The following is an 11343-nucleotide window of genomic DNA, read 5'->3' on the forward strand; positions in this document are numbered from 1 at the left end:
GAATTGTTGACGTTAGGTGGCATGGGTCGACGTGGTGGTGAGTTAGACCGGATCAAAGCAGAGTTTGGCTTGGCGGCTCCAACGACGACCAAGTGGGACGAGCGAGCGACATGCAGGAAATCAGTTAGGCTTTGTTCGGTTATTCCGCTTCCATGTGGATCGGAGTGTATTGGAATGGATTGTGATGAATTTTGACTTGTTATGAATTTAAACCGATTCAATACCACCCAATCCACATGGATTAACGGTAAAACGAACAAGCCCTTAGGTGGGCGTACGCACAGAAAATCAGTTAGGTAGGCTGACACGTAAGGATTGTTCGGTGGATTTAATTAGGTTGGGCTGTCTGGCTGATTCGGGTGATGGTCCTCTTTTCCATCACCCTGGACGATGAACTGGTGTTTATAAACTATTTTTCTTTAGATTGTCTCTAGCCACCTCTCTATCCCATATTCTATCTCACTCACTCATTCAAACTTCACTCTATAAACAGTGCAGTCTATAGTATAAAAACAGTGTTTTATATGGTCATTTGCACACTTTGTTGAACATAACCTTATGCTGTCTCCAGCAGCCTTTCTATTTCGTCATCTATCTCACTCCTATTTTCAAACTCCACTCTAAACAGCATAGTCTACAATGCAAAACTGTGTTTTACACAACCTTAAAAGACAAAAGCAAATAGGTGGAAATACATATGATGATTGCATATTCGAGGGTTGAGACGCTTCACCTATCAAGCTAAATATGTAATGGTGGATACTTAGCTATGTCGGTACTTAAACCCTGTTTGAAACCTCTAAAACTAATAGTTAGCTACTAAAAATTAGTTGTTGAATTCCAAAGACCATCAGCTAATACCGCAGCTAATTGGTAGTTACCTTACAACTAACAATTAGTTCATTAGACAGCTTATTCTAGCTAATGATTTATTAGTTAGCTAATTATTAGCTCTATAGATGTTAAACAGGCCCTTATCTATACTGGTTTATTAGAGCTGATATGCTTGATTATTATACTTATATTTGTTCGAAGTTTCTCTTAAGTTCAATTTCAAACACGCAGTGAACCTAAAGATGGATAAGTTCTATACTAAACATGTTCGCATAACGATAGCTACAGAGCAACAACAAAAAAAAAACGTTCCGATACATTGGCTTGATGTCATCCTATTCATCCCATTTGTTGTACGACATACAATAATTGGTTGACCTCTTTCATATGTGAACCAAAATTATACGTATGGTGCTGACTTTTGGCTGTCCAAATAGAGAATTCGCACCACTATTTGCCGAATGAAGTTTGAAATAGAAATAAAATAGGACATGTGATATGGTAGCTGACTTGTGATCCCTTGAGTTGAAATAGAACATACCACGAATGATTTTTAAGTTCGGGAACTGACTTGTGATCCCTGAGATAGAAACCAAACAGCTGTAACGGTAAACAATACCATTTACACATCCAACCAAAGGCTGCAACCAGTGATGCAAGGATCAAAATCCTTGAGTTGATTCTATTTCCTATTACAATACCTGGGGACGAACCAAACGCTATCATAGTTCAATTTCTGCAGCATTCGCAGTTTCTTCTTGCAACAGGCTCGGCGATGGAGGGGGCACGTAGGGCTCAAAGAGTGTTACGCTGGGGTTTGGATCGAACTGTAATATATTAGCTGCTCGCTCGAATTCCTCCCTGAGTATTTTGATGGTGAACTTGTCAACTACGCGACCGAGATCATGGGAGATCTCAAACGGATCTTCGATGCATATGAGATGCCTGTCATTTCCAACTCGTCTAGTCCAGTCCTTCCGTTCCTTACTGAAATTTGTGTCAGAAAAAACAAAATAATTTGTGTCAGAAAGACAAAATAATTTGTGTCGGAAAGAAGGAAAGCTATACCTTTCGACAACTTGGTGTTTCACTACACAATAAAGAAAATTGGAACCGCTTTGGTTGTATCATCAATTGTTTACAAATTACTAGCTGGGACTAATAACAATAGATACTATACCTATAGTGAAACAGCTACAAACATATCCAAAATGCACCATCTAACCATTATCATGTTCACATATGGGCTAGGAAAGAAATGATCATCGCATGAAGCATTCTAGAAAGAAATGATGCCTCAGCAAGGTATATGCCATACCTGATAATCCTTCCAGTACGAATTGATATGACATCTCTTGTGTAATCGTGCTCATATGCCCAGTAATGGAAAAAGGACCAGAGCAGCCTTGATACTGTATCTCTGTTGTGAGCACCATAATTATTTAGCTTGTCCACTTGGTCAAAGTATGCACAGTTGATTTCTTCCACCTTGACATAATAAGTGGCCTCCATTTCCTGGCATTGCATGACAGTATGTTAGTTGACAAAGTAAAGAATTAGTACCAAGGAACAGAGATGGCCAATGATAAATATTTACAAAGGTGAATGCTTCAAATGAAAGCATATGTTATCAAGATGTAATAAAAAAACAGTAAGAATGCATATTCTTCTATAATATTGAAGCTTCCATGCACCTTTCTAAATTGAAACAAAAAACCATCTGCCCTGTCACCTGAAAGTGCAGTTTAATTTACACCCTCAAATTATGAACCTGTTTTTAGGTGTCAAAAAATATGAAACCGTTTAATTTGCATCCCAACTCTGCTGACATGGGGAATGAAACCATACACCATTATTTCTTCCCTTTTTAATGCAAGAAGTAAACACAGGGCTAGATGCAGGATACAAATTGCATATTGCAACTGGAAACAAAAAGCCTTGCTAACTACTAAACAAATCATTAGACATGCAATAAACTAAAATTATCTAACATTATTGATGCTCTCGGCGCATTGATAAAGAAAACAGAAATGTTGTGTAAAGTCAACAAAATGATAAGCCTCAAGCCCATGCAAACACTAAATTAAGCAGGAATCCCACATCATGCCAGCATTTGCTTCAATTCCCGCCATCATGCATGTCTACTACACAACACCTCATCTAAATTTGTTCTGCGTTTAAGTGCAACCCACCATTACTCGTTAGGAATTTGGGTCATCGAGACAGATAAGCAGCAAAACTAGGCAAGTGAGAGGCATCAGAATGGGGCTCATGCTGTTACTAAAACATGCCGAACAAAACCATCAGCACTAAGCCTGGATGGCACATTCATCAAAAAACTTTTGGAAGGTGTTGAGAATTAGGGAAGACAAACTAAATAGTTCCATCTCTTATAGTTGTTAGATGTGTTCATAATTGAGGGCACAAAAGTGGAATTCTACTAAATTGGGTACAACAAATAAAATGAATAACATATGACATTTTTTAAAGAACCTAAATTTTACTGGAAAAAACTATCAATGCAGAAGAATAGTAATACAGCAACACAAATTTAGTGCATCCAACAAAAAAATTATTTTCCTAGATCATTTTTTAGCACTTCATGATAGATGGCAAGATGATGATCTAGTAAAATTTAGTTAGGGTTCCAAGATGATGATATATTAAAATTTAGTTATGCAGTGCAGGGGAAAGATTGCCCTCATGGATTGCACTAAGGAGCAGCTCCTATCTAGCACATACACCGAGAAACAACCCAAAGGCCAGCTGCCCTGAATGTGTCACCGAGTACTCCGTATCTCGCTGAAAGCATCTCGGGCGGTTACATATATAACTAAGAACTACAGCCAACAAGGGTTGTTTTTTAACTCATGTTTAAATGTGCCTCCAAGAATCAACTCAGGAACTATGGTGTTTCTTGAGCCATGCTACCAGGGCAGCAGGCCCGTTCACAACATATACAAAACAATAGCAAAAACGTATAATAAATATAAAACCTCCAGACATATTTGTTTCAGATCTAGAGTACCCAACTTGTTTGGGACTAAATTTTGTTGTTTCCATTATCTGTGTTACAATAATACACAGTTACAGTTAGAACCTAAATACCAAGAATTCTTCAAAGATGTAATGTACAAGAAATGCACTACAACCCAGAAACCTGTAGACATGGGAGTATTCTTCGCAGCTGTAGGAGGTGAATGCACATAATCACATAGCTGAAAGTCAAGAAAATAATAAAATTCAGACCATTGTCACGTAAAGATGAGAACAATATTATATTGGTAATAATGTGAAACTGACAACTTACGCATAACTAGAAAGTGTTCCTTGATAAGTTTCATTTACACGTCGAGTTTTAGCCCAATGCTTCACAATGAATGCCAACTGCTGTAACCTTTTATCTATTTGTCCATAATCTCGCAAAAGTTTTGTGTTAACAACTGCTAAAAGATTATTGACGCATATATCACAGGAAAGCCCTGTTTTTGGATCCATAAGCTTCACTATTGGGACCCTTGCTCGAGTTAATGGCTGCAAATTTTCATTAGTTTGTGTCAAAAAATCAGTATACCATTTCAAATTCCTAACCTGTATTAGATCTCAACACAATAGTACTACATACAACAACAAAGCCTTTTAGTCCCAAGCAAAATAGAATAGGCTAGAGTTCAAACCCAACAAAACCATAAATCTTTTTTTTGAACAAACGCAGGAGAGCTGCGTGTCATTATATTAAGAAGAAAAAAACATAGGAGAGACAAGACTTGTCAACCCCTAATACAAAGGCCCATAGGCCGAGACCCCATGACATTAACACAACGCGCCACGCACACAGAGCAACATCCCGACCAAAGCGACCACCAGCCAAGGTTATTAAAACGACAAAACGTTGAAATGCTCATGGGTGAGTTTTAACTTTTAAACGGTTTAAACAAAGTTTAAACGTAGTTTTAAACAACATAGGGAAATTTCAATATATCATAATTTCAGGCAATTATATCAAGTCAAATACCAAACAACCAACATAAGTTCACATAAATAATATTGTAGTCTGTAGTCTGTAGTCTCTGTAAGCGAGCAACAGGAGGCTAGATTACTCACCAGTGGAGCATACGCCAGCGGACAGTAGAACAGTGGGACAGTTTCTGTACTCTGTAGTCTCTGTAGTATGTAGTCTGTAGCAACGGGAACAGACGCAAAACAGAGGACAGCACCTCACCTCAATCCTTCTTCCTTCAGCAGCGGGAATGCGGGACAGGCCGGCGAGCGGACAGCAGGAGTGCGGGACAAGCGCAGCCGCAGAGGCGGGGCTGGCGGCGGGCGGACAGCGGCACAGGCAGCAGCCGCAGAGGCGGGGCTGGCGGCGCCGGACGGGCGGTGCAGGAGGGAGGACGACGCTGAGCGGCTGAGCACGGGGGACGACGCTGAGCGGCTGAGCACGGGGGAGGGATGAGGCTGCACGGGGGAGGAGGCGGCGGCCTGAAGCAGCGGCAGCGGTGGCCTGGAGCCCTGGAGTGCGGCCTGGAGCGGCGGCCTGGTGAGAGCGCCAACCCTACCTGGGCGGGAGTTCCTAATTGGGCTGGGCCAATTTCTAGCAGCAGACACATTAAACGCCCGAAACGCGGCGTTTCACTCTATACCGCGTTTAAACGTCAAAACGCGACGTTTAAACAACGTTAAACGACGTTTTACGATGAATCGTAAAACGTTTTATCGTTTCACTTTCTGTCAGTGTTTTATAGTTTAAACGACGTTTAAATGTCGTTTTAACATCGTTTTAATAAGCATGCCACCAGCAGGCAAACTGCTAGGGTCCCCTAGGGAGTTGGCGCAGGAGGAGGTCCTGCAGAGCTGATGCACCAGCCAAGCACCAAGCGCTGCCCTCCTCAATCACAGCACTCTGAACTCGCTGGGTGCAGAGCACAACCCCCAAGCATTACGGTGCTTCCAAATCTCCCAGGCGACCAAAATGATCAAGGTTTAGGCACATGGATAGCTGTTTTCCTGTACACAGTAGTACTACAATATAAAATTTATATAGTAACAGAGAATTCTTGTGATATTGTTCATCGTTGTAAGCAAAAAAATCATAAAGGTCTTGTAGAAACAAATCAGAAGTATTGCAAAAGTATTACATGCAACATCAGCACATGGTTTAGCAAAATGTTGATGATATCATTCAACACAAAACATCAGTTAGCATGTCACAACACAGGGAATGATACCTGAGCTCACCTGAATATTCTGGAGATTTCCAGCTTGGAAAATATCTGCCAATTTCAATATAATATCAACCTTGCTCATTTCCTTGTTATCAATCGAGAGACAAAGATCAATATCACTATTTGAGAAACCAAAAGAATTGGCACATGATCCATAGAGGTATAGTTTTGAATTAGGCCATTCTGTGTTTATCAGTCTGCTTAGAGATGTTAACAACTGTTTCTGATTTGCAATTTCCTCTTCAGAGGGCACCAAAGATTCAAAAATTGACAAGAAGTTAGGTGTAAATCGATCTATGTCATATCGACATGGCCTGTTTCTCCTCTGGAATCTTATTCTCTGACTTGATACATGATGCCCTCTAGAAAAATCTGATCTGAAATCCTGCAACATAAAAAAAGTATGGCTAAATCTTACATAACTTAATGTTAATATCAAGATCAGTAAATTACAAAATCAGCTGCAGAAGCATAACTGGCAACTGGTTGCTGGCAAGAGTCCTTGATAATGCAACTTGGCTTTTTTCCTAGTTTCCAAGTTGTGAGTGTGTTGTGTGCTGCTGTTTAGGGTTCTCTTCCCCTTTTTATTCTTCTTAATATAATGATACATAGCTCTACTGAGTGCTTGAGAAAAAATGCAGCTTATAACACTAGCAAAAACTGCAAAAGTACACCACCTGTTCTTTTGTTTTACATATGGTGAATTAAGATGCAGAAAATTTGATTAAGATGCAGAAAATTTGATTCAGCTTTAGTAACTTATAGATATATGCAATTCAAACGATCTTAAGGAATGTTAAAGGGCGGATCTAGATAGAACCAGTTTAAGCTCAAAAAAATTCCGTCTAAGGATGAGTGCATATATGGCCCTGGTTGTTCGCCCTAAAGATTCTGCAAAGCAGCTGGAAAGCTGGATTGCAAAAGGCTGAAGTTCCAAATGCTGCCACCATTTGAATTTATGGTATCTTTCTCTCAATCACACTCTTCGTCAACGTACAGAGAAGGCAATCATGGCTGGACAACTAAGGCCCCTAATCAGCCTTGCAATCTCAGCCTGGTCCAAGCACGAAAATGAATCTTCCACAATCTCTCCTCTTCCTCCCTATTTCCCCTTCCATTCCTTGCATAGTTGCATGTACGGAAAAGAATTCTTCTTCCTTCCCGCATATGTAGGCAGTTATGGCTGGGGTCCATGGCCCACATCTCCTTGCAATCATGGCCTCAAAACGGGTTGTCTATGGCCCCCTCTATTCACATCATATTTCCCGTTCAGTTCCTTACAAATGAGTTGAACAACAAAGAGCTTGCTGTTGCCATGGCCACAGTGCAGAGTGGGAAGTGCGAGGGAGAGGTGATTGGGAAAAATAAACAAACAAGTACTCCGTCCTTTCCAAATTATAAGTCACTTTGACTTTTTTAGTACACTGAATTTGTTGTGTGTGTGTGTCTATCTATCTATCTATCTATCTATCTATCTATATATATATATATATATATATATATATATATATATATATATATATATATATCTTGATGCATAGCAAATTCTATTTAGCAAAAAAAAAGTCAAAGCAACATAATTTGGAACGGAGGGAGTACATTGTAATGGCATGGTGAGTACAAAAGGTTGGAGTGTGGATTGTTGGACTATGAAAATTGGGCAATCTAGAATTAAAATCTAGTTGTTCATTACAGACACGGGTTATGAAAAATGATCCAATTTACCTTACTCCTCAGGATAGGTTTTTCCAACACTACTCCCTTGGCATCACCATTGCCATCAATCAGCAGATTTTGTGCCATCTGCTCAATTATAGCATCTTCCCTGTCACCACCATCATCTTGTTCATCATGTCCAGCAAATCTAATCTTACTCTTTTCATATGACACTTCAAACTTACTTGCCTCCACTACCCCTTCTTCATCAATTCCATCCTCCAAAACTACTTTCCCTATTCTGCCTCCTTCCAAACCACTCGCTTGATTCTCCGTAATTTCCACTGGAACTGAACTGCCAGCAGGTATTGTCAAATGGTGCACCTCCTTCACCAGTGCCTTACCAGATGTGTAATGGGCATTCACATTTGGCAGCTTCCGCGAAGCATAGCCCTTGTCCTCCCTAAGACCCTGCCACCTCTGCTCCCTTTGTAGCGGATTGGTTAAGCGGGATTCATGCTTGCCATGACCACCATGTGGTGCCCTGCCTTCCTGGACGGGAGGCATGTACTGATCTACATGGAGCCTCCTGCCACCTAAGATAGGAAGTGTATGCTGCTCTCCAATTGGCATCCTGCCAAACTGTCCATTGGCATTGATCTCAGGCGGGGTCCGTGACAAAAAACGATCTTGCTGCTGTTCCCTGTAAAACTGCTCTCCGTGTCCATGAGGCATTCTGCCAACCGGATCACGAACATCTGCAAGAGCCGGAACGAAATCCACGGGACGAGGATTGTACTGCTCCTTACGCAATACCACACCAGATGCACTCCGCGCATCACGGGCAGCAGGAAGTGGATGCGACGGCTTGCCAAACCCTGGAGGCGGCGCCCCCGACCGAGGCCTCTCCGCCCTAACCGCATCCCCAGATCCGAACCCTCTACCGCCAAGAGCAGCGAAGGGGTCCCCTGGAGCGAATCGGGGATCCGAGAATCGGGGTTGCTGCTGTACGTGCGTGGTCGAGGTGGAGGACCACCCGAAGTCCCCTCCTTGCGTCTGCGCCGATGCGGCGAAGAGAGGCCCCACGGCGGCGACGGCAGGGTCACTAAAGAAGTGGTGCGCCCCCGGGGCAACGGGGGACGGGGCGAGGATTTCCTCTCGCGGGTGCGCAGAAGGAGGGTTTTGGAGGAGGCGGAGTAGGAGACCGCCGTCGAAAGACGCCGGTGAGGTGTGTGTGGCAGTGGATGGCGAGGCTGACGTGGGGCGGCCGCCACTGCGACCGGAGGAGTCGGCCATCGGGGGCGGCGAGGACCTGGGCCTCTGTGACGATATTTTCCCAGCTTTGGTACCTTCTCGTTCTATTTTTCATGATACTGCCCTGGTAGTCGGAATGGAGCAGCCGTTTTCCAATTGTTTGTTGATAAAAAAAAGGGAAATTTGGATCCATACCATTAAAAGATCATCACTTTGGATCCATACCATTACTATCTCACTTACATGTGGGTCCACATGAGTCAATGACATATGGGGTCCATGGTATATATCTAAAGTTTGGATCTTTTAATGGTATAGATCCAATTGTTCCTAAAAAAATGAGCCCCTGTACATTCCGTCTATGGGCCTGTATAAAAAAAATGAGCTGTCTATCTCATCTTATCTATATCATCTTATATCTAAGCCGCTACGTATCTCGTCTATCTCATCTTTTATTTCAAACTTCACTCTAAATATTATTATCTACGGTATAAAACACATTGTTTTACAAGATCTGCTAGATATAGTCTAATATTTTTCTTATTAAAACCCACACAAGTTTAGGATGTTGTTTGTGCTTCGGACGCGTGCTCACATCCTCCTCTAGACCCATCGTTTTTATCAAATAGAGCTATGAGCGTCCGTGTCATGTTTCCTCCTGGACTCTCCCTCTCTCATATTGACTACTTCTCCCTTCTAGATCTGCCTCCTCCCTCACGAGGAGGCGCGGAAGCAGCAGTTGCATCTTCAGCAGCATGCGAGGGCAGGAGCTAAAGGGAGGAGACGCTCGAGAGGAGGCGGATGGCGGTGGCGGTGGCGTGCCAGGTGAGAAGCTCGTTACCGAGGGCAGTTAACACGGAACATGTGGCCATGAGGTAGCCGCCTTAGCTCATCGTCGGAGGAGGAGGACGTACGCAGATGGGCGCAGATGAGGGGGAGATCCGAGCGGTCGAATCTCAGACGGGCGATCGGGATTAGGTTAGGTCTTATTAAATCTGGGTCATCCAATCTCAGACGGACGCCTGGGATCTAACGGCCAGCCTAGGCTAGGTCCCTCGACCACCAGCGGTGGCGCCGCTCGTGTCCACAACGGAGGCCCGCCAGAGATGAGGGCGCGAGCACGCTGGGGCCCGCTGGGACGCCGAAAAGGGCTCAGGGAGATTCAGGGCGGTGCGGCGAACACGGCTAGGGGCACAGCACCGGCACAAGGGCGCTGGAGGGGGCGGTTCACGGTGAGGCGGCACGGCGGCGGCGCAATCCTACTCCGGTGAGCAATCGCGCACAACCAAGGGCAGACCAGGGGGAAATAGGGGAGGGGCTGGGTGTTTACCTCGAGAGGAGACTCCGAGACCCTTGAACGGTGATAGGGACACGACGAGGGCCTGGATCGAGGGCGGCGGTCCTCCGGCTACACGAGGGAAAGCTCTGGTGAGCACGGGCAGATAGAACCAGAGGGGAGAGGGCAAATGGAGGCGCATCTCGAGTTGCGGACACCGAGGCGGAACTCACCGAAGCAATGGGCACAGCGAGGCCTCAACGACGGCGGCATAACAGACGTGAGGGCGCGGTGAACTATGACGGCCCTTCGAGCTCGGGGAAGAGGCAGCGCACGAGCGAAGGCGAGCTGGGAGGTGGCTGCAAGTGGAGGAAATGGTAGAGTGGACGGGAGGAGGGGGTTTGAGTAGAGGTCAGGCACGTGGGTAGTGGTCGGGATTTGCGCGGACGTGGGCGCGGCCATGGCGGGTGCGCAGACCGGAGGTTAGAGGAGGGGAAGAGCTGACAAGCGGGGCCCGCAAGACAGCGGCACAAGCGCGCCGTCACGGCAATGGGAAGAGGTGTCGACAGGCGGGGCCCGCTGAGCAGGGAGCGCGTAGGCGTGCGGATGCGCGAGGAAAGGCGCCAACACGCAGGGCCCAGATGGCAGAGAGAGGGAAGGAGAGAGCGCGCGGGCGCGAGGACTGCCGTTGATAGGTGGGGCCCATCTGTCAGGTAGGGATGGCAATTTTACCCGCGTGTTCGGATATTCGTCGGATATCCGACCCGTCGGGTTCGGTTTTGGGTACGGATTTGTACCCATGGGTCTTGCCCGTACCCGACTCATGATAAAATCGGGTCGGGTACGAATATTTTTGTAGCCCGTGGATATCCGTAAAAACTAAAAAACTAGTGTGCATATATCATGAAGACTTGAAGTGTTTCCATATTATGTTTTGTATGTTTGTGTTGACGCATAATTCATGAAGACTTGTTTGAAGTGTTCCCTGTACGCATAAGTTTTCTGGATTTTTTGCTGGTTATGATTATATTTTCTGGAAATTTTGGCTATTGTTTTTAGATATATATATATATATATATATATATATATATATATATA

The 11343-nt window shown here is 44.3% G+C and overlaps 1 protein-coding gene across 1 annotated transcript; it reads right to left on the reverse strand.

The window, feature by feature from the left end:
- Nucleotides 1-1321: 1321 nt before the first annotated feature.
- Nucleotides 1322-9140, reverse strand: LOC103626268 (UTP:RNA uridylyltransferase 1). The gene is made up of 6 exons (XM_008646661.4): nucleotides 7785-9140; nucleotides 6073-6444; nucleotides 4145-4368; nucleotides 3995-4052; nucleotides 2153-2349; nucleotides 1322-1821 (listed from the first exon to the last, which is right to left on the reverse strand). The coding sequence occupies exons 1-6, from the start codon at nucleotides 9009-9011 to the stop codon at nucleotides 1557-1559; spliced, it is 2343 nt and encodes a 780-aa protein (XP_008644883.1). The 5' UTR covers nucleotides 9012-9140; the 3' UTR covers nucleotides 1322-1556.
- Between the last annotated feature and the right edge of the window lie 2203 nt (nucleotides 9141-11343).

This window comes from Zea mays, chromosome 5 (genome assembly GCF_902167145.1).
Source record: "Zea mays cultivar B73 chromosome 5, Zm-B73-REFERENCE-NAM-5.0, whole genome shotgun sequence".
NCBI lineage: Eukaryota > Viridiplantae > Streptophyta > Magnoliopsida > Poales > Poaceae > Zea > Zea mays.

Excerpts from the sequence above, each read along its gene's own strand:
- LOC103626268 (XM_008646661.4), bottom strand. The coding sequence starts at position 9,011 with ATGGCCGACTCCTCCGGTCGCAGTGGCGGCCGCCCCACGTCAGCCTCG. Across the intron at positions 6,445-7,784 it reads AACCTATCCTGAGGAGTAAG|GATTTCAGATCAGATTTTTC; the intron begins GTAAATTGGATC and ends TTTATGTTGCAG. Across the intron at positions 2,350-3,994 it reads GAATACTCCCATGTCTACAG|GAAATGGAGGCCACTTATTA; the intron begins GTTTCTGGGTTG and ends ATGCAATGCCAG.